This window comes from Idiotropiscis lumnitzeri, unplaced genomic scaffold, assembly GCF_059441095.1.
Source record: "Idiotropiscis lumnitzeri isolate Australia: NSW breed Sydney's pygmy pipehorse unplaced genomic scaffold, RoL_Ilum_1.0 HiC_scaffold_24, whole genome shotgun sequence".
Classification (NCBI taxonomy): Eukaryota; Metazoa; Chordata; class Actinopteri; order Syngnathiformes; family Syngnathidae; genus Idiotropiscis; species Idiotropiscis lumnitzeri.
Window position 1 is genome coordinate 38,158 of NW_028283562.1, and position 23,982 is coordinate 62,139.

At 42.1% G+C, this 23,982-nt stretch overlaps 1 protein-coding gene and 1 pseudogene across 4 annotated transcripts; both read left to right on the forward strand.

Moving 5' to 3' along the window:
* Positions 1 to 625: 625 nt before the first annotated feature.
* Positions 626 to 2,115, forward strand: LOC148316027 (uncharacterized; annotated as a pseudogene).
* Positions 2,116 to 6,751: 4,636 nt separating this feature from the next.
* On the forward strand, positions 6,752 to 23,646 carry LOC148316028 (transcriptional repressor scratch 2-like). 4 transcript variants are annotated; one of them, XM_088287080.1, is made up of 4 exons: positions 6,752 to 7,394; positions 8,863 to 9,522; positions 13,298 to 13,398; positions 19,209 to 21,537. In XM_088287080.1, exons 1-4 carry the CDS (start codon positions 7,238 to 7,240, stop codon positions 19,227 to 19,229), a joined length of 939 nt encoding a protein of 312 aa, XP_088143206.1. In that variant the 5' UTR covers positions 6,752 to 7,237; the 3' UTR covers positions 19,230 to 21,537. The 4 variants fall into 4 exon arrangements, with proteins under 4 accessions (XP_088143206.1, XP_088143205.1, XP_088143204.1 ...); XM_088287079.1 differs by having other exon boundaries at positions 6,756 to 7,394; positions 21,394 to 23,646; XM_088287078.1 differs by having other exon boundaries at positions 6,756 to 7,394; positions 8,863 to 9,136; positions 9,230 to 9,522; positions 13,298 to 21,537.
* The last annotated feature ends 336 nt before the right edge of the window (positions 23,647 to 23,982 follow it).

Below are 23,982 nucleotides of genomic sequence, written 5' to 3' on the forward strand. Positions count from 1 at the left end.
TACGTGAAAACTAATCTGTGCCTTTCAATTGTAGGAACTAACTGTGTTCATTACAGCCGGTGTGGATGACGTGGTGGGAGTTGCTTGTGGGACGGGCCGGCAACGGATCAAGACGCCATGGCCGTTATCGAAGTCCGGTACGGTGGTGGTGTCGGCTGCTTGGTCATCCTCTTCCTTGTCCTTGGTGCCATGGTCAAACTCTCCTGGGAGCAAACGGCCGGACGCCTTCTGTACCCCCGAATGCAGGGCCCGCTGTCATGGAATCTGACCGGCAGTGAGAGGGTCAAGGGGGTCAACGTGACCCAGGATGGAGTGACGTGTCCGGGGGGGCGGGCTGTGTGCGGGGCGGGCTGTGTGCGGTGGCCAACCTCACCGCTGATGCAGTATTCTGGAGTCCTGGAAAAGAATCAACCCAATGGCTGTTTCGTAATGGAACTAGAATCTGGATCAAGTCCAGGGTGGAGCTGTGCGCAGTGAAACCAGGTACGATGGAAGGAGATGTCAAGAGCTTTTGGTTCAGAGCAGAGTGTGATCCGACCCGTCAAGGAAAGAACTGGACAATGGTGTTAACAAGAAATGCAGTGATTATAAATGCTTCCGATTTAACTGTCGAGCAAGACAACCCATGCTTGCGGAGCCCGGACGGGAACTGTGGGGGGGTGATAGTACGAGTAAGATGGACCCGGTGGAGACTGCAGGTGATTCCAAATGACTCATCCCAGAGAAGGGGAGAGGCGTTAGTAAAGCGACCCCCCCCCACACATTACAAACACCCAGCTGGTACCTATAATTGATACATGTACACCCTTGGCACAATCAGCAATAACTACGAAAATGTATTGGAAAGTTGTATTCCCTGTTTTTCCCACGTGTGTTCGAAAGAAGAGAGAATGGTACGACACCTTATTAGGGGGAACCAGAACGTTATTGGAGGTATCTAACACCATTGATAATGAAGTGACACGCTATAAATTAGCTGGGACCGGACAGGGAACTCATGATGCCCTACTAAAAGTAGGAATGTGGCTTCCTAATTCAATAGTGGGACAAAACGAAAATGCTAAACTGTGGCAAAATGTATTTAAATGGGAATTAAATATGTGGAACGCCACTAGTGAAGTGTTAACCAATGTAACTAAACAGCTAAACTGGACCACATGTAGCATACAAAACCTACATGCGCAGACGCAAAAAGAGCGTTTCGTACGAGTGATGACTACAGGAAATTACCAGGAGTGGCGTAGTGTCTGGAATATATCCTCTGATTTGTGGCTACAGCTACATTCGGAATATACGATTTGTAACGCAACCGAATGCAGGGGCTATTGGACACAATACGCAGTAACCTCAAACGTTACCGTATGCAAATTCCAAATGCTACCTGTAATAACTAACCTAGGCTATTGGTTTTTGCATGTGGAAGGTGAATGGTTTAACCCAAACACAAACCAGACCTTTAATACCGACCTTTGCGAAAACACTGATAAAGGACTAGCTTGTAAATTGCATCATGAATTTGTTAATCCTTGCTTAACCAACATAAACTTCACCTTGTGCGATTGGTCGAGGGAACCTAGTAGGGACATTTTGTGGCAGGTGGGGCCGCATACCCTTTGTGTGGCCACTGCTCAAAATCACTCCATGTTGCCCACGGTTCCATTTGTAGGATGCCTAGGTAATGTTCGTTTCTTTCAGTGGGGAAACGGGACGTATTGGTTGACAAATTACACAGTTGCTAGCCGGTTTACGGCTGTACAATGGGAAGTGCTACGCACACCATGGCAAATCTCTTTGGAGCGTTTCAAATGCGCATTGGAACGATCCACTGAGGTAAAGAAATTGATAAAGTCACATGCGTCCAATGTTTCCCAACTGATGGTATCGACATTGATGGCTAAAGGAGAAATTTTGCATGCTGCTAAAATTATTCAGCAACAGTCTGCTCATCATTGGTGGGACATATTTTCAGGCTTGTCACAAACTGCTAGGGCAACGTTGCTTCCACCAATGATTTTGGTTTTAATAGCTATCGCTTTGACTACGCTATGCAATATTGGAATTTGTGTTTATGTTCGACGAATTCGATTAGAAGTAGAAAAAGAAATATATCATTGCATGTAACCATGAGAATAAAAATTGAAACTGTCAATTCTTGGTATAACCGTTATGTGTGTGAACTAACTTTAAATTTAGAAGAAGAAGGGCATATCTTTGAATATGTCCGCCGGATTGGAAATGAATATACCAGGCGAGAAATCCATTGTACCACGCGCATAGACATGTTGACTCATGTGGTGGTAAATGTTTTACAGGATCATCATTGGTTTTGCTTTGCTCACTCATATAATGTACCATGGTTTCAGTGGATATTGGATAATTGGGAACAATATGTTAACGGGTTAATAAATTAGTGGAACCTATATACACATGTATATATATATATATATATATACACATGTATATGTATACATATATATATATATATATATATACACATATATATATATATATACACATATATATATTTTTATATATATATATATATATATATATATACACATATACATATATATATATATATACACATATATATATATATATATGTATATATATATATATATATATACACACATATATATATATATATACACATATATACACATATATATGTATAGCCTCAACTAGAAGACTCTTTAGAAAATCCAATATGGTCAATTCCAAAAAACATGTCGGTACTTCAGAGGGAGGATGAGTCATTAAAACCCCTGTTTGATAAAGTGACTGAGGGGACAATGGGAGGTTGTGTCGGGAAGGAGCAATTTGGGATCAAGAATGGGGTCTTGTATGCTACTGATAAAGATCACAAACGCCTGGTTGTCCCTACTAGCTGTAGGTCACTTATCATGCACCTAGCACACACACTTCCATGGTCAGGACACCTCGGTCGCAATAAAACATGTTTGCGAATCAGTTCACGTTTTTACTGGCCATCCATGTACACAGACATACAACATTATTGCGCCACATGCCCCACATGCCAAAAAACCTGCTCTCTCCGCAGGTGTGATCGAGCATTTTTGCAGCCGCTCCCAATAATCTCAACTCCATTCCGCAGGATTGCTATGGACATTGTGGGTCCTTTGACAAAAAGCAGTGGTGGACATGAATACATCCTCGTAGTGTGTGACTACGCCACACGTTTCCCAGAGGCATTTCCATTGCGCACAATCACTGCTCCGGCAGTACTTCGTGCCTTGGTGCATACCAGATGAGATTCTAACAGACCAGGGAACCAATTTCACTTCAAGGTTAATGCAACTGTTCAACAAACAACTGGGCATCTCCGCCATCAAAACCACTCCATACCACCCACAGACTGATGGACTAGTGGAAAGGTTCAATCAGACCTTAAAGAAGATGCTCCAGAAATTTGTGGATGATACAGGAAAAGACTGGGACCGGTGGCTACCATTTTTGCTGTTTGCCTATCGCGAAGTTCCTCAGGCGTCAACAGGTTTCTCTCCCTTTGAACTCTTGTATGGTTGGGAGGTTCAGGGGCCATTGGACTTGCTCCGAAAGGCCTGGGAGGCACCTTCCACCACGTCAAGTGATCGGGGGGTGGTGAAATTTGTGCTGGAAATGAGGGAAAGACTGGCCAGGTACCAGGAGGAGGCAGAGGTCAACCTGCGGGAGGCCCAGAAAAGCCAGAAGACCTGGTATGACCAGCAAGCTCGCCACCGGGAGTTTAAACCCGGCCAAAAAGTATTGCTGCTTCTCCCCACAAGCAACAACAAGCTTTTAGTAAAGTGGCAGGGGCCATATGAGGTCACCCGGAAGATGGGTCCAGTGACCTATGAGATTTTCCATCCGGAGAAGAAAAAAAATAAACAGACTTACCATGTGAACCTCCTCAAAGAGTGGAAGGAGCGTTCAAACCAGGCTCCAAAGGAGGTCCTACTCGCACGGAAGGTGGAGGAGGACGACAATGGGGATGAAGAGGTAGAGCTGGAGTCCTCGACGACGACAGATGCGCCTGCACTGGCACATCTGAAACCCAAGCAAGTCACAGAGATGTGCTTAATTTTCAAAACGGTGCCTTCTCTTTTTTCCGCCAGCCCAGGGAAGACGACGGTGGTAGAACACGTCATTCGTCTGAAAGAAGGACAACCAATTCGTCAGCGCCCCTACAGAGTTCCACAACACTTAGTGGAGAGACTGGCCTAGGAGCTAGAGGAAATGCTGAAGCTTGGAGTCATTGAGCCTTCCAAGTCGGAGTGGTGCAGTCCGGTGGTTATCATCCCCAAGAAAGATGGTTCCCTCCGCATCTGCATCGACTTCCGGAAGCTCAATGCGATCTCCCAGTTTGACGCTTCTCCAATGCCCAGAATTGAGGACTTGCTCGAGAAGATTGGAGCAGCTAAATTTATTACCACACTCGACCTGTGCAAAGGATACTGGCAAGTTCCTCTGGAGGAGTCAAGTCGTCCTTACACAGCGTTTCAAACGCCAGCTGGACTGTTCCAGTTCACGGTCATGCCATTTGGACTGCATGGAGCACCCGCGACCTTCCAAAGACTGATGGACAACGTGCTCCGAGGATGTGACAAGTTCAGTGCGGCGTACCTTGATGATGTGATGATTTACAGCAAAACCTGGGAAGAACATCTCCAACAATTGTCTGTGGTGCTGGGGAAACTCCAAGAGGCGGGATTAACACTGAATCCCTCAAAGTGTGAATGGGCCCGGGAGGAGACAAGGTACTTGGGGTACCAGTTGGGACGAGGAGAGGTGCGTCCTCAAATGGATAAAGTGGATGCTATCCAGAACTGTCCCCGACCCCGAACCAAGAAGGAAGTTCGGTCCTTCCTTGGACTTGTTGGCTGGTACAGGAGATTCATACCACAGTTCGCAACAATTGCCGCTCCACTCACCGACCTAACATGTAAGGACAAAAAGAATCCTGTCGAATGGTCTGAGGACTGTGAAGCAGCCTTCGACAAGCTGAAAAAGCACCTGTGTTCAGCTCCCGTTCTCAAGAGTCCTGATTTTGAGAAAAGATTCTTAGTGCAGGTGGATTCATCTGCTATCGGCCTTGGTGCCGTTTTGGCCCAAGGGGAACCAGGACAAGAACATCCGATCCTCTACCTGAGGAAACCAGGTATTCCACAGTGGAGAAAGAGGGTTTGGCCATAAAGTGGGCCTTGGAGAGCTTGCGCTACTACCTGATTGGACGTGAGTTTGACCTGGAAACTGACCACAGAGCCCTCACATGGATCAACAGCATGAGAGACAACAACAGTCGCCTTACCAGGTGGTATCTTTCACTGCAACCCTTCAAGTTTACCATCCGGCATCAGGCGGGCAAAACAAATGTGGTGGCAGACTACTTGTCAAGATTGCCGCACATCGTCAATCTCCGGGAGGAGGGGGATGATGTGACGGAGCAGCTCCGTCAATAAGGACAGCACAGCACAGCATGGTCCCGGAGACACAATTGCGCACACGCATGCACCGCACATTCCCATACTGATGCATTCAATCCCATCCCGTGTAATACATACGCACCCACCTGGCACCACTTCAATACGACGTCAGTCACAGTTTTAATAGAGCGACCGAGGGTGCACACTTGGTAGTTTTATTATGAATGGAAGCATACATGGACACATACACGCCCGCATGTTCAATTGAACACTCACCAGTCACGAGACCCGGCAGATAACAGCCACGACATAGAGGAAGACCAAACAGCGGGGGAGCTTCCGCGTTTCTTAAATATGTTTGTTTCGCGCGACAATTATGTCAGCTGATGCCCAAGGGGAGGGGCGAATCGTATATATAGTAAGTTGTTTGGAAAGAGAGAAAATGAGAGGCGCTGCAGTGCCGGTAGTACTGGAGAGCGAGACAGTGACGCATTTTGCAACGTAGCTGATATGGTAGTTGTGGTTGAACTCCATTCAGTGGTTTTGTAAATATATAGATAGACACCCTTATTTTTGTAAATTACTATATTGTCACTTTTTGAACTTTTGGGGGACTTTTCACTGTGTTGCACTTTGGAAGGGCTGCACAATAAACATCACTGTTGCACATATTCTGGCTACGTCATTTGTTTTGGAGGAGGTCGAAAAGGAGCCCGCGACATATATATATATATATATATATATCTATATATATATATTTATATATATATATATATATATATATATATATATATATGACAGGCAATAAAAGGGTCAAGTGCCCAGCTCTGGTAAAAACGTACACCAAATATTCACATAACTACGGAAAGCATTTCCTTAATCCGTCTGAAACTGAAAAAATACTATAAATCAATACAACAACAGAAAAATCCTGATTGTCTTTTGCAGTTTCCGATTCCAGCAGATAAGTGTGGTCATGATGAATGATCAAAGATGGAGGGTTTAGAAGGAAGGTGGCGTGTGTTGGGTGAGGTGTGCTATAAACTGTGCGCGACTTCATTGATAGACAATGGCAGGCAAGATGTTTTGTGTAGTGTCACCCACATGCTCCTGCACCATTATTGTCTCCACTCGGAGGGGAATAAGGGGGAGGACGTACTAGGAGGTGGGAGTTGTGGTAGTGATGTTGTGGTTGGTTGGCTACATTTGCGTGAGTGCGTGTGCGTGTGCGTGTGTGGGCGTGTGCGTGGGGGGGTGGTGCGTGTGTGTGTGTGTGTGTGTAGGAGAAAGCGTAGACGGCTGTTGGTGATTTGATGTGTGTCCCTTGGGATGTTTGATGGATTAATGCTAAACAGCTCCCTTCACGGAATCACCACCTGATCTTTGGGGATCGTGCCCCACATATAAAAGGCTGCAGTAATGCTGAGCTCAGCATGTTGAGCATCTATCCCCCCGCCCTCTCCACCCCCTAGCTCACTCTTTCTCTTTCTCTCTATCTCTCTCTCCCTGTGCTTCTGTCTCCTCCGCACCACTTTCCATCTTCATCCCCATCCTGTCTATGCTTTCTCTCTTTCTGCTGTTTTTTAAAAAAAAAATATTTCCACGTACTTTCTGTTCCTATAAAGCTGATCTTGTCAGATATTTTAAGGCTTTTTTGTACTTAGGTATTTGAGACACCTGCAAGATTAGGGCATTTTTGCTGTTATTCTTCTCTCTTAAAAAACTAACTCAGGAGCCGTTTCACTTTTTTTTAAGGAGGGGCTGAATACATCTTTCTTTCTTCTTCGTTTCTTTCTTTTCAAATACGGAACAAAATGCCACGCTCATTTTTGGTGAAGCAGCCGAAGGGTTATGATTCCCTTCCTTTTAACTATTACCACCAGAGTCAGCAGCACTGGGATGATTCCTACTCTGTGACACATGCCATCACAGAATCAGCAACCAACTTGGCCGTCCATTTGAGTGAAAATGGTGAGTTCATTTCCTTTTTTTTTTTTTTACATGTACTTGGTGTGGTTGATTTATTATAATTTTTTTTCATTTGGTGATGCTCAAGCAAGGGTTTTTTTTCTCTCTCAAAATAAACAGTAATAAACAATGGAAGAAATTACTTGCTTTTGCAAAATTCTCCACAGGCAGCTTTGTCCCATCTGCAAATCCCAGGACTTGTTTTGTAACTCAGGACACTAAATAGTATTCAGGTCACACTTGCTCAGTCAGATTAATACCAAAACTAGATCAAACAGCTTTCTTTGCTTTAGCTGAATTTTGGACTTAATATGTGGGAAACGGTCAGAAAATCCAACAAACTCTCGTGACTTCCAAATCAAAACAGCAAAAATTAAACTGGTAGCGACATGGGACCATGTCGTCCTTCGATGATGGAGGTGCCCTTGAGTCGAGTCTCCCCTCTTATCGTCCCCCATTTCCCTCCTCCCTTCCTCATATCTCCTTGTGTCTCCATCTGATCGTGCAGGATGTTAGACACAGGGAGTGGGATTGCAGCAACACAATCCATACGTGGAGCAGTCAGATGTGATAGAGAAGGGTTTTTAGAGGATGGGTATTGACCAGAAAATAGAGAGTGCTGCAGGTAATCCAATAAAGTGCAACATGAGAACTACATTGCCAAGCAGTAGATTTTAATCTGTAATATTTGTGATAGTAACAGCACGTGGTGCTTTGTATTTGGTCATATGTGGCAGTGAGGGACATCCGAAGACATGCATGAACAGATTTTCCACCCACTCATCACCAACCCCATTCGCGTTGATTCATTTGTCCCCCCAGATTCAGGGTGCCAGCTGTCTGCTTGCCTTTGTTTTGCCGCGTGTGGTGTCGGAGGTGGTGGGGGTTCAATAAAACCATGGACTGTTGTCAAGACCCTCCGCCCCACTTCGACCCCCGCGCATCTAACACACTCCAAAATAAAGACCCTCCTTTTCAGCCTTTGCCAAAATACGCCTCACCACCTGTCACTCAGTTGCCCCACTATCATACTCATAAAGCCCCTGAAATATGTCACAGATTGCCAATGATCTGATTAAAATGATTTAGCGAGGGGATATTACTGCTGGGAGTGAGGTGTTGTGCTTTAACTGCGCACACTAGAGATGGTGGATCGATTGGGATCCGAATGATTGCACTCTGGGTGTTCTGCCAAAGTCAGCACATTACGTTTGACGTATATTAATCCGCGACAGCCTTTCAGAACGTCTTTTTTAAGAGCACTTGTTGAAGTCACAAGGCGTATTGATTGGGACAACTGCGCACTAAGGACTCGTTAATATTTCATACTCAAAGCCTGCTGAATCTGCCTCTCACAAATTGCTTCCTGTATTAGTTTCCATATTGATCAATGATTGGGTCAAAGAGTTGCCGCATTCATTTCATTCGAAAAAATCTTTCAGACATTTAATATATATATTTTTTTCTGCAGGCTATATCCATGATTATATAATTCCCTCAGTTTTGCAAAACACAAAGCCCTCCAAGGTGGCCTCTGCAGCGATGTACTCCCAAGGATGTGTCGGTGGCAGCAGCGGGGATGAATTTTCTGACCATGACATGTATGATCCAGAAAGCCCAGTCTCTAGCACCTCAGTCGAGTCAGATACGGCAGTTGGCGCCATCAATGCCTTCCTCATCGCTGATGGACGCTGTGGCTGGAGAACCAACCGGGCATGTCAATCAGACAGCAGCAAGGGTGAAAGGTCAGCCCGCCACAGATCAAAATCCAAAACCCAAGGTCGCCATACGTGCGGTGAGTGTGGCAAATCTTACGCAACGTCATCTAATCTGAGCAGACACAAGCAGACTCATCGTAGCCTGGACAGCCAGCAAGCCAGGAAGTGTCCCACCTGCCACAAACTGTACGTATCAATGCCTGCATTATCCATGCACATGCTGACCCACGACTTGAAGCACGGCTGCGCGGTGTGCGGTAAAGCTTTCAGCCGACCCTGGCTCCTGCAGGGCCACATGCGGTCCCACACTGGCGAGAAACCGTTTGCCTGTGCCCACTGCGGTAAAGCCTTCGCTGACCGCTCCAACCTTCGCGCCCACATGCAGACGCATTCGGCATTCAAGTACTATTCGTGTAAGCGCTGTCACAAAAGCTTTACCCTCAAATCTTACTTGAACAAGCACATCGAGTCAGCATGCTTCAAAGGGCACCAAGCAGAGGAGGAGTGCAGCTCATAGGACTGACTGAGTTCCTTGTTTCTATGAAATAATCCTTGCAAAGAGTAATACTGCTTGCCAGGCCTCTCAGGCTTATCACATGCATGTTTCCTTAATCCTGCCTTTTGATACATGCAATAACATTTGAATAACTACTTGAACTATTCAGGAATTCTATGCGGGGATAATTGTTTACTTTTTTCATAAATTGTATTTAATCGGTACATTTATTCATTATTAGACAATAAGTTCACATTAAAAATGTGTTTTTAATTGAATTATGATTTTGTTAAATATGGGAAAAATTTCAGGACAGCACAGTGACCGAATGGTTAGCAGGTTGGTCTCAAGGTTCGGAGGTTGTGGGTTACTCCATCTTTCTTCCGCATTCCAAAAGACTTTAAAATGGTGCTTAGGTGTGAATCGTTCTTTGTTTATACTTACTCTTTGTGCACTGGCTCTATCATTGGCTGCCGACCAGGCTGCGGTCCGTACCGCCACTTGGCCAAAGTCAGCTGCGATAAACTCCAGCTAACAAACAGCAGCGACCCTACTGAGGAGTACACCTAATGGATGGATTAATTTATTCAACTATTTATTTGTATTTATGTATCTTAATTGTTGGATGGATTTTCAAAGCCATGAACTCTTTTGTTGAGAACAAAAGAAAATATATTCTGCCATATTATATTTATTCTGTCTGATTAGATTGGTGACAACAATAAAGATGATCAAATGGAATTGTTAATGAAATATCCAGCTTGTTTATGGTTTGTTTAGCTAAGCAAAAAAATAAACATTAATCTTAATGTAAGATTAAAATACACAAAGCAACACACTCAACTTGGTTTAAAAACAGATATGTTGATTTTTAAAGTTGATACAAACTCAAACATGTAGTTTATACTGTAGATTAATTCTTACAGAATACACCACACATTGCTTTGCAACTGCAATGGTTCATTCAAGAGTGTTTTGCAAGTGTTCTAAAATATAGAGCATCGATAAGTAAGAAAAAATAAATAAAATTATATATATATATATATATAGAGAGAGAGATGTATATATATGTATGTATATATATATATATATATATAGAGAGAGAGAGAGAGAGAAAATATGTATGTATATATATATATATATAGAGAGAGAGAGAGGTATGTATATATATATGTATATGTATATATATATATATATGTGTGTGTGTATATATATATATATATATGAATGTGTGTATATATATATATATATATATATATATATATATGAATGTGTGTATATATATATATATGAATGTGTGTATATATATATATATGAATGTGTGTTTATATATATATATATGAATGTGTGTATATATATATATAAATGTATATATATATATATATTTATGAATGTGTGTATATATATATATATGAATGTGTGTATATATATATATATATATATATATATATATATATATATATATGAATGTGTAAGCATATCTGTGTGTGTGTATAGCTGTGTGGGTGTGTCGGGGTGTGTGTGTATATACATATGTATATGTATACATGTGTCAATAGGGGTGTGTGTGTGTGTGTACGGGTGGGATGTGTGTGTATATATGTATATGCACATATTTCTATTATCCTTTTTTTTAAAAAATATATGTATTTATTTTTTATTTATTTATTTATTTTATTTGTATTTGATTTGATAAAAATGCTGCATTTGTGACCTAGTTGTCTAACATCCACATATTATTCTATGTCGGTTTTAGTTAGTGAAGTCTTCTTGCCGTAACAGGGAAGCCATTCGTTTTAAGATATCTTTGCAGGGAAAATTTGCACCCTGCTGTACAATGGACAATGGATTTTGTTGACTTTTTTGGGGTTTGCCCGGGTCAGTTATTTGTTCAGTTTATGTGTGTGTATGTGTGTTTATCCTGTTTTCCCATTCCCTCCCCGTTTTTATTTACTCACTTATTTATTTATTCTTTTTTCCCTTTCAATTCCCCGTTTTTTTAATACAGCTGCCTGTCCCACTGACCAATTTGCTTACACCCAACATATCCATCTTATCTCTGTGAGCTATGAACAATACGGACAGTGGTCTTAGATTTGTTTTGTGGAATGTTAGGGGTGTGGGGAATGCAACCAAAGCCAATCAGATCATGACCCACCTACAGCGTCTTAAAGGAGATATATTTTTCTTCAGGAGACACATCTTAGAAACAGAGAGATAATGCGACTTAAGAGGAAGTGGGATGGTAATGTGTATCATTCTAAATTTAATGCCAAGGCAAGAGGAATGGCTATACTTATGCACAATAATACTTTGTTTGAACACCATAGAATTGTTACTGACACGGATGGCCGTTTCGTACTTGTTTTGGGTAATTTGCAGGGCTCCTTAGTGATACTGGCTTGTGTTTATGGGCCAAATTGGGATGATGATTCCATCCATTTTCTGTCCACCCACTTTCTGTACCGCTTCTCCTCACTAGGTTCGCGGGGGGTGCTGGAGCCTATCCCAGCTATCTTCGGGCAGTAGGCAGGGGACACCCTGAACTGGTTGCCAGCCAATTGCAGGGCACACAAAGACGAACAACCATTCACTCATACCTAGGGGCAATTTTTAGTGTTCAATCGACCTGCCATGTATGTTTTTGGAATGTGGGAGGAAACCGGAGTACCCGGAGGAAACCCACGCAGGCACAGGGAGAACATGCACACTCCACACAGGATGGCCTGAGCCGGGATTGAACCCACGCCCGATGCTGTCTCTCACTGTGAGGCCATTGTGCTCTAACCGGTCGGGCCACCGTGCCGCCCAGATGATGGTTCCTTTTTTGCAAAACTATTTCCTTCTTTACCTTCTTTATTATTGGGGGCGATTTCAATTTGATTCAGGACGTTTTGTTAGATAGATCCTTCGTCTAAGGCCTCCTTTTGACGGCTAAATCGGCTCAATTGGGCATCGTGGACCCATGGCCTCATGCTAACCCTGTAACCAAAATATTCTCTTTCTTTCCGCATCCACATCATACATTTACGCGTATAGATTTTTTTTTCTCATTGATAACAGATTACTCCCTAAAATAGTGTCATGTGACTACCACACAATAGCCATATCAGATCATTCGCCAGTTTCTCTTGATCTAAAACTAGGCACAAGTTCTCGACCTCTGAAATGTTGGAAATTTAATTCTAGCCTGTGTATAAATGACCAGTATACGACCTTCTTGAGATTGCAGATTTCTCTTTTTCGAAAGTGGAATGACTCCCCTGATATATTTAGAGGTATATCGTGGGAAACCTCAAAGGCATATATATGAGGGGCCAGCTTATAAATTTGGCTTCTAAATTAAAGATAAAAGAGTTGTCTCACATGACGAGTTTACTTAACAAGATTAAAGACCTGGACAACAGATTTGCACTAAATCCCGATCCAAGCCATTTCTCAGAGCGTTTGAAACTTCAAGCTAGTCTAGATCTTACGACTACTACAGCGGCTATGATCCAGATAATTAAAACCAAGCAGAGATCTTTTGAATCTGATGATAAAGCTGGGAAATTTTTAGCTCATCAAGCCCGCGTGGAGGCAACCTCGAGATTATTTCATATTGTGAGAACTGCCAGTGGAGAAACTGTACTAGACTCGCATGGAATAAATGACGTATTTACTCATTTTTATTCTGATCTATATGCTTCAAGGTCACCACCTGCCTGCGCATGATATGCTTCAAAGTTTACGATTCCCGCAGGTGGAGGAGTCGTTGGTTAGGGGTCTGGGGGATCCTGTCACTGTGGTTGAGGTATGTGAAGCTATTAAATCTTTTCAGACTGGTAAATCGCCAGGCCCAGATGGTTTCTCAGCTGAGTACTATAAGGCCAACACAGATCTTTTAGCCCCGATTTTGGAGGAAATGTATAATGAAGCTTTTTCAATCAATCAACTACCCAAGACTCTGTCAGAAGCCACAATCCCTCTGATCCTGAAAGCAGACAAGGACCCTTTGTCCTGTAGTAGCTATAGACCAGTTTCACTTCTTAACGTGGATTTTAAAATTCTTTCTAAGATTCTTGCACTTCGACTACAGCGTGCATTGCCCCAAATAATTTCTTTGGATCAAACTGGCTTCATGGCCGGACGAAACTCTTACCATACCTCCAGACGTCTCTTAAATCTTATTCACACTTCATGCAGATCAGTACCATAGGTCGTTGTGTCTCTAGATGCAGAGAAAGCAATCGTGTCGAATGGTGCTTCCTATATGAAGTGATGAATAGATTTGGCTTGGGCGAAGGCTTTATTCGTTGGGTGAGGCTACTATACTCCTCCCCATCTGCTTCAGTTCGTGCAAACAATAGTTTATCTTTGCCCTTCCTACTTGGAAGAGGTACCAGGCACGGTCTCAATTCTTTGGCTCAGGAACTCTCTCGTTCTGTCGTACCCTTCAGATGGGTAGAAACTGGAATTCGATATCTTGGAGTTTTTGTCTCCCTCTCTATAGCTGAAATGATGAAACAGAACTTCCTATCCTTGTTGGAATGTACTGAGAAAGATTTTGACCGGTGGTCTTTACTACCATTGTCGTTAGTAGGACGTGTAAATGTAATCAAGATGTCCATTCTTCCTAAACTTTTGTACCTTTTTCAGCATGTTCCCATTCTTCTGAGCAAATCCTTTTTTGATTGGTTGGATAAATCAATTTCACAATTTCTATGGAACGGGAAACCTGACAGAATTCGTAAATCAATACTTCAATCTCCAAAGAGCAATGGTGGTTTTTCCCTTCCCACTTTTAGACAGTATTACTGGGCGGCCAATATACAGAAAGTTTTGTATTGGGTGCATGATGAAGATGATTCTACACCAGTCTGGGTAAGAATGGAGAAGTTGTCTAGCCGCTATTCTTTATTGTCAATACTGGGCTCATCACTCCCTTTGTCCACATTGGGGACAATCCAATAGTCAAGGAATCTATAGCTATCTGGAGACAGTTGAGAAAGCATTTTGGGCTGCTTAGTCCATCTGTATTCATGCCTCTGTTGAGGAATTGTAATTTCTTACCTTCAAACACCGATGTGGCTTTCAGAAGTTGGCATGATAAAGGGCTTCAGAAGATTAAGGATTTATATGAGAGTAATGTCTTTTCGTCTTTCGCCGATCTTTCATCTAAATTAACCTGCCGAATTCAAACTTTTTTTGTACCTCCAGGCGAAAGATTTTGCTAAAAAACAGTTCCCTCATTTCCCCAACAGACCTTCTGAAACTCATTTGGATACTCTACTTGGAATGGTACCTCAACAGAGGAGATGCATTTTGATTTTATATAAAATACTTGATAGCATACTTTTGAAGTCAATTTATGCTATTAAAAGGAGTTGGGAGGATGAGCTCCAGATGACACGATCTGAGCAACAATGGGACATAGTTTTGAAATTGACTCACTCATCCTCAATCTGTGCCGGTCATTGCTTGATCCAATGTAAAATATTTTATAAAATACATTAAACCAATGCAAGATTATCTAAAAAGTATCCAACGGTTAAAGACGCCTGCAATCGATGTGGACAATCACCAGCAAATCATGTCAACATGTTTTGGGGTTGCCCTGAATTAAATTTGTTTTGGAAGGGGATTTTTGATACACTCAGCCAAGCATATGGTCAAACCGTCCCTCTTAACCCACTCTCAGCCATCTTTGGTGTGCCTCCTGATGTAAATTTAACCGTTCCGCTTAAACAGGCCTCGGCTTTCACTACTGTGTTGGCTCGTAGGCTCATTCTACTACAGTGGAAGCTTCCTCGCCCCCCATCCCGTAACTTGTGGTTAAAAGAAGTTCTTTTCAACTTGAGACTAGAAAAACTAAGATTCTCTCTAAAAGGCTCGATCAATAAATTTAAAGAAAATTGGCAACCTTTTCTGTTAATGGTTGATACCATCACACTGTTTCCTGAGGTGGAACAGGAATAGGCTGTGACAAATGTTTATTTTTATTTTATTTATTAATTTTGTCTCCCTCCCCCTGTTTTTTTTTAATACCTTCCCAAATGTGTGTACGTGTGTTCTTAGATGTGTTGATGTTTGTGTGTGTGGTGACTACTTCACTGCAATGTCTGATGTTTGGGCTCAGGGGAGGGTGGGTTGAGGAGGGAAGAAGGATACTAGGGTATATGACATATGAATGTATTGTAATCAACTTGACTTGTCTACTTGGTTATGTCCTTGTTAAAAAACTAATAAAAAGAAGTTGACTGTAAAAACAAAACAAAAAAACATGTTATTTTCATAATTGTGGAAGCAGCAAACAAAGCTTGCAATAATGTACCTGTTTAACGTCTAAGTTTTAATAATATTCCCTTTATTAGTCCCACAATGGGGAAATTCGAGATTCGAACCCAGGCCTCCTGGGGAGACTGGGTCCTGAACGCGGCGCCTTAGACCACTCGGCCATCCTGGCAGCCAATACTAAGATCACTGAATGGGTTGTCATCATCCTGTATGGTATAAAATTGATTTGAAAAGAAAAAACTGCACACTTAATTTTGCTATTTAAGAAACCCACAATGTAGGTTGTCTCCTGCCACTTAACTAAAACACCGCTTAATTTGGTCAATCTGAAAGTAATTGAAGTTTATTTAACCTCATGTGAGCCTAAACATTTTGAAGACAAACCTGTGCGCATTTGGCAGTTGGTTAGAATTATCATCAATTCCATTAATATTGGTAGACCCTGACATGGAAAAGTAAACAAAATGTAGCATGGCAACTGTTTCAGATAAATTCAGTCACAATTGCCATTCCCATTATTATAGCCATTTTAATTATTGTGGAAAAGGATAATGTAGAGCAAAAAAAATATGATTAGGAGAATTACATGTGTTAAGATACAGCTTTCCCCACTTATTCTGTTCATGAACGGATGACAACCTCCCTTTAACGTCTCTGGGTGGATTCCTGACTCATATTTTTAGGACTTTCCAATAGCTCGTTGCTCCTTCCAGCCAGCAGAGGGAGCACATCGCCAATGTTCAATTGCTGAAACCAGGCTTCCGAATTGACGGAGTCAGGATTGTTGCACAAATTTTAAATCAAAACTCAAAGAAATTCACCAACACTGCAGTTTATATCAAAAGCATTGCATTCCATCCTCGCATTCAGCCACGTCTGGTAACTACTGCAGCTTGACCACATGATGCTGGGTCTGGAGTCGTGAGAACTCAGCTTTCTGGTCCAGACCAAGCCCTCAAGGGTGCAGATGGGATTTATTTTTCTATTTTTTTGGCAGGAACTTGGAAAGATAATCCATCATATTTGCTTATTTTTAAATGATTTGCTACACTGTGCCATACTGTACGTTTACATTCATATTAATACTACCTTATATAAGATTTATGTTTTGGATATGTACAGGTTTCTATACTTTCATATATATTTAGAATTGATATTGGATGCATCATAGGGGTGTTTGTGTGTGTGTGTGCGTGTGTGTGTGTGTGTGTGTGTGCGTGTTATGCCTGCCATCCCCGTCTCCCCTGCCATCTCTGTTGATGCAAGTCTCATACAAGGGCTCTTCAATCCTGTTCCTCAAGGGACGCTGTCCTGTTTGTTTTCCATCGCTACCTGCTGCAACATACCTGATTCAAATTATGAGATATCCGGCAAGGTCTAAAGAAGCTGGATAACATTCCCGATCATTTGAATCAGGTGTGTTGCAGCAGGAGAGATGGAAAACAGGCAGAACAGCGGCCCTCGAGGAACAGGACTGAAGACCTCTGCTTTATACTATGGACTCAGTGACCTCAGCCCCTGACGCCTCATGAGAAAAAAGAAGTATGCGTCTCAAAAGACTTCAAACGGAATACAGCTATTTTAGACACAAAGGTCAACACTGAAAACTTACATCCATACATGCACGAAGGGTACTAAATTGGGAATTACTCTAAGTTTATATATATTGTATAGCACCCTGAAAAGGTATGCAACCCCTTCTCGTATTCTGTTTTTTTACATGGTTCACCTACTTTGATGCTTAAGATCATTAAAACGTATACGTATATATCAAACCAAGAAAACCCGATGGGGATTTTATTTAAGGGAGAAAAAAAAACAACTAAAATTTACCAGCCCAACGCCAGCTATTTGTTCAGTGAAATGTTTATTTCTGTTGATATAGTTTCAGCAGTACAGACAATTTCCAGAGTGGTCCAACCTAAAATGAAAAATCAGTTTGACTTGACCCCATCATGCCCTAACAGTGTGCTCAGACAAAGGAGTAGATTACCTCTTTGGGTCAGCACTGTTTGCCAATCAACAAAGAGAATATGACCATCATGTCCATAACAGGCAGCGGATGAGACTTTTTATAGCCCCCTTTGTCAGACCCCGACGCATGTCTGCTACTATGTTGGACAGAGATTTATAACCAACTTGTAGATTTCATGAATGCGATAAAGTCTTTATCAGCAAAAGCCTTCACTCAGATGTCCCAGGTGACTTTGGAGGAAGCAGACAGATGCTGAAGGAGCACCAAAGGATGGCCACGCAGATATTGAAGACAGCAGAGTGGCTTTCACTAAATTTATTGTTGCGTGTGAGTCAACTTCCTGAATAGTTTGATGTTCTGTCGGTGTGAGCGTCCCATAAGAGTTCATGACGGTGCAGGATCAACAAGCAGCTGCTTGTACAAGATAGCCCCATGGTATAAACAGAGGGCCATCGATTTACAAAGGTCATAACATACCGTTTTTTCCATTTCAATGCATTGGTTCGCAAAAAAAAAAAAAAATCATCACCATGCGATGCAAGACAGCACGCACAGTTACTGCTGTCATCTATCACCAACTTATGCAATAGCAGCAATGAAGTCAGAATTCATAATTTATAAAAGAACACATCCAAAAATACAATCAAATGAAAAATAGGTATTATTGCAGTAACCAAGCGTGCCTTCTTGTGCCACATTGTATTATTCCTAGTTCATAGTGTGCCATTTGCAACCTTCAAACACCTTATGTCGGCACCTACTGACTACCATCATCAAATTGAGAGTAGTGGGTGACTGAGGCCATTTGTTGAACATTTACTGTCACACCTGTCATGACAGCTCACACTGACAGGAACTGTAAAATACAACTGGAAAGGAGATCTGGAGGAGATTGAGGTGGTTTGATAAGAGCAGAGTCTTGAAGGTTTCAAATGAAAAATTGGACTGGTTACTTGACAGAGAGGGTAAATTTGCTTCACCCACTCTGAGAGCGATTGATAATACAGGAATATATTAAATGATATCTGCTGCAGAAAAGAACATTTATACTATACAAATTCAGGGTTAATTATTCTTTCCATTAGATATTCTTTGTCAAGTTTCAGCAAAATAGGTCAAACTGAGCAAAACAGACACAACTTTTAACTAGGGGTGCAACAATACGTGTATCTGTATTGAATCGTTCGATACAGTGGTCGCGGCTCGGTGCGCACTGAATCGAACAAAACACAAAATTTTATGATGATGACGAGCAGCGCTGTCTACGCCGCCTTCCTTTTTATATGCTGGATTGGCGAGCGCAGACCCATTCACTGTAGGTGACTGCCCCTCCCACATTCATTTTTGCCCAGGATGCATGGGAAGCTTGCTAGCGGTTGCAACATGGCTACAAGCATACCTGAAGTGGAAGAAGTTCGACCAAACTTCACGTCTAGTGTTTGGAAGTATTTTTTTTTCTTAAGTATGCACCAGAGGGAAAGCATGTTGTGGATTACAACTTCAACAGTATGTCGCAAGTGTCACACAATGCAAACTACGTTGGTGGAAGTACAACAAACATGGTGACACATGTACTCACTTTAATGTGAAAATGAGTGGAACGTTATAAGGTTCCTGCGCTGACCTATTTCACCAATACTGCAATTCCTGATATGTACAACAAGAAGAGAGTCAAATTAGCGACAGCTTTGTCAGCAGCCCCCGCTGCGCTATCTGACCGTCACGGCACTTTACATCACAGCCGAGTAGGACATTAATAAATGCAACGTTATTCAGACACGGCTGCTCGAAAGTCACACAACCGATGATTTGACCAGAAGTTTCAAAGAAGTTGCGGAGGATGGAAATTAGTGCGCTCAAACGCAAATATACCTTATTTTTTGTCTTATTTTAGTTATTTATTTTAAAATATTTTCGAGTTGTACAATACACTTCAATACATCTTTATTTGTATACAAAGTACAGTGGTTTAAAAAAATAATTTAAGGGATAAAGTGTTTATTTTCTGCCCATACTGAAAATACAGTCAAGCACCTACGATTCACTTCTGTATTTGGATGAGTTTTGTGTTACAATGATTCAAATTTTAAAAACAATATTTCAAATAATACACTATTAAGAAAGATAATTGTTTTTTTTTGTGTATACTCGATTGATAAAGATGCATTACAGAAAAATATTTGTAATTTTATATATAAAAGAAATAAATGTTATAATAAATATTTTAATTTTTTTCTACATACCATATATAGCCTATATCTTTGCGCGACGTCACTTTCGGCGCGATATCTGTTCTTCCGCTTTCATCCACCGGGCGAGTAAACGCAACTATGGTTTCGTGCACCACCACATGCAACAATTGCACCATTCTCATGGAAAGACTCTCCCTGCGAGAGGGACGTGACCGCCAGCTAGAGCAGAGTAATGTGGTAAGCGTAAATGTGGCGGACACGACTGTTAGCACGGGTTGTAGCCAACCTGCTAGTCCAGTTAGCATTGGCCGTAAACGGCTTGCTAATCGCGGTGAGCCTGTTAAGACACATAGCAGTTCCATTCCACCTCGGTCTCCTGGCTACCGCACTTTAGTGATAGGTGACTCCATTACCCGCAACATTAAGCTTGAAAATCCAGCCACGGTAATGTGTATTCCTGGGGCCAGAGCACCCGACATTGAATCTAATCTTATGGAGCTAGCACGCAAGACACCTAGACACCAGCGCAGTGCAAACAACGCTAGCTATTCAGATATAGTGTTACACGTTGGCTCTAATGACACTAGGATGAAGCAATCAGAGATCACAAAGAAAACATAGCAAGGACTTGTGATCTCGCCAGAAAGATGAGTCGGCATCGAGTAATTGTCTCTGGCCCCTTGCCTGCGAGAGGCAATGATGAGAGGTTTAGTAGATTATTCTCGCTAAATCGGTGGCTGGCTAGTTTTTGTAGTGAGCAGGGATTGCAGTTTATAGATAACTGGCGAATAGTGAGCCTGTAAGGAAGGGTATGGAGTCTGTAAGGCTAGAGCTTACTAGCGCTATGCTAGACTAAAAACTTCCTATCTCGTTGACCTTGTGGTACCATATTTTCCGTCCCGAAATCTTTGCTCACAAAATGCTGGTCTTTTAGTGATCCCGCGAGCCAAAAAGAAGTCCGCAGGGTCTAGAGCGTTCTCTATTCGGGCACCAATGCTCTGGAATGCACTACCCTCAGGTATTAGAGGCGCCACCTCAGTAGAAATGTTCAAAACACTATTAAAGACGCATTTATACTCTTGTGCATTTAGTTGAACTATTTGTTGGCCTGTTTACTGCCGCTTTTTTCTCTTTTCTGCCCCCTTTTCCCCCGGCTGGGGGATTAGGTGACGGTGACCCACTAGAAAGTTTAAGGCATTGACCAATTGGGCATGCACCTGTTCCAGTGATGTCGTCTTCCTGCAGCGAGACATTTGATCAATTTATTTATATACTTTAGCATCTAATTTAATTGTTTGTTGGCCTGTTTACTACCGCTTCTTCTCTTCCCCTGCTTGGGAATTAGGTGATGGTGACCTGCTATGAAGATTACGGCACTGACCAACCGGGGAGGGACCTGCTCTGCCGAAGTCGTCTTCATGCAGCGCCTCTTCTGATTTCCCTTTATTTCAGCACTTTGTTGAACTACTTGTTGGCCTGTTTACTGTTTCTGTCCTTTTTTTTTTCTGTTCCCACCTTGGGAATTAGGTGATGGTGATTCACTTGGAAGTGGCTGCTCTGAATTTACACCAACTGACCGGTACAAGATCGAAGGCTCATCCTCTGATATGCTGCCATGGATATTACGGCCCTGGATGAGGACCCACTCCACTGAAGTCATCTTCCTGCAGCACTTCATTCAATTGACTCTCACATTATCTCATCTATTATTATATAGCATCATTGTATGAGTCAAATGTTGCCCAGTTGGCATCCATTGCAGCCTTGTCATCCTGGAAGGGGGATTCCCCCATCTGTGGTCCCTTCTCAAGGTTTCTCACTTTTCCCCTAATGGGGTTCTGAGTTTTTCCTTGCTCTCCTGGGGGTTAAGATCAGTGGATGTCGATTGTGGTTATGTAAAGCCCTTTGAGACTGTCTGTGATTAAGGGCTATCCAAAAAAAAAAATTGACTTGACTTGACTTGACTTGACTTTAACCAAAGAGTTTAAGTTTAAGGTACTGTATTTGTTTAATTAGTTAATGGTACTGAATACTTAACAAGATAAGTATACTCTAACTTTTATTTTCTAAGGAGCTGTTTATTTGTCAAATATGCTGTAATCTGTTGCTTAGACTGCACCACAGAAGATGGATTATTTCTCAGATCATTTATTTTGTGTTCGTACAATATTCTTATTTTTTTTCATGGTGCTGTTTTTTTAATGTTGCTAAGTATGCACAGCAGAAAATGAGTCAGGTATTGCTAAAATACATTTAATTAAATGTAAATTGATTACTTTTTAGTTTAAACAAATGCAAGTAGCTTCAATAAACTATAAATTAAAAAAAAATTGTATTGAAAAAATATCGAACTGTGAAACTAATGTATCGAATCGAACCATGAATTTTGTGTATTATTGCACCCCTACTTTTAGCATAGTTCTTGTAAAAGAAATCAAGAATTGATTTCTATTGATGTTATTATGTCTGTTACGGTTGGCCTTCCAGCCAGACAAAGGATCACCATGCAGACGAGAGGGTTTGAGAGCAGTGACATGTGATTAATCCCAACCAATTAATACGAGCACAAAAAAACAGTAAGAACAAAACGTCGTAGCGAGAGTAAAATGAGTGGTATTGCTCTCTAACATGAAAAAAAAGTGTACAGAGCTACAGGAGCGGCTGAAAAGGCTATTTACAAAAAAACAACGCTGAATTAATCTTTGAATGTGGTTTGTTGACAGGTTGTGAGTTTCAGACCTGCGGCTTCAGTTAGTATTTCAAGGAATAATCACCCCCAAAAGTGTATTAAATACCTTTAAATATACATTTATATTTAACTATATTTCATTAAAGAGACAACCAAACTGAAACTTTTGACGTGAACATTTATTTGAAAACTAAAAGCTGCCAAGAGATACAGTACTTCTGCTCACTGAACTTCCGCTCATTGAGGTCCCCGAAAGCGTTGAAGTTGCCACAAGTTGCGGATACCCTATTGGAAACTTAACCATGCTTTTATCTCCAGTAGACTTTTTTTTTTTTTTTTTTTTAGAGAAATCCCTTTATTGTCATTGTACTCAAGTGTGCAACGAGATTAGAGGGCTCCCCTCTCCAGTGCAATACAACAATAATACAGACAAATATATAAATTAGATAAATAAATAAGAGAGTGCAATGGAATTTAGTACTGAATAGTGTATATAAAAACACATCACAATGCTGTTCTGCAAGGTAAGGGTGTTCTCGTGTGTGTGTGAGAGTTCAGAATGGAGATGGCTCTCGGAAAGAAACTGTTTCTCAGTCTATTGGTCCTCGATTTGATGCATCTGTAGCGCCTGCCAGAGGGCATCAGGTCGAACAGGTGTGAGTTTGGGTGGGTATTGTCTTTGACGATGTTGAGAGCCCTTCTGAGGCACCGGGCGGTGTAGATGTCCGACAGTGAGGGGAGAGGGCAGCCAATAATCCTTTGCGCTGTTTTGACTGTCCTCTGGAGCCTCACTCTGTCCGCCTCTGTGCAGCCGCTGTACCAGGTGGAGACACAGTACGTCAGCAGGCTCTCGATGGACGAGTGGTAGAAGGCTAGCAGCAGCTTCCTGTCCAGGTTGAATTTCCTGAGGACTCTCAGGAAGTGCAGACGCTGGCGGACCTTCTTTACCACTGCTGTGGTGTTGTGAGTCCAAGAAAGGTCGTCGGAGATCTGTACTCCCAGGAACTTGAACGTGTGGACCCTCTCCACACACACGCCTTCGATGCAGAGGGGGGGCGGCACCGTCTTGTTCCTCCTGAAGTCGACGACAATCTCCTTTGTTTTTGCAGTGTTAAGGTGCAGTCTGTTGTCCTTGCACCAAGCTGTCAGTCTCTTTACCTCCTCTCTGTAGGCTGTCTCGTCACCTTCCGAGATCAGACCGACCACTGTCGTGTCGTCAGCAAACTTGACGATGGTGTTGTTGCC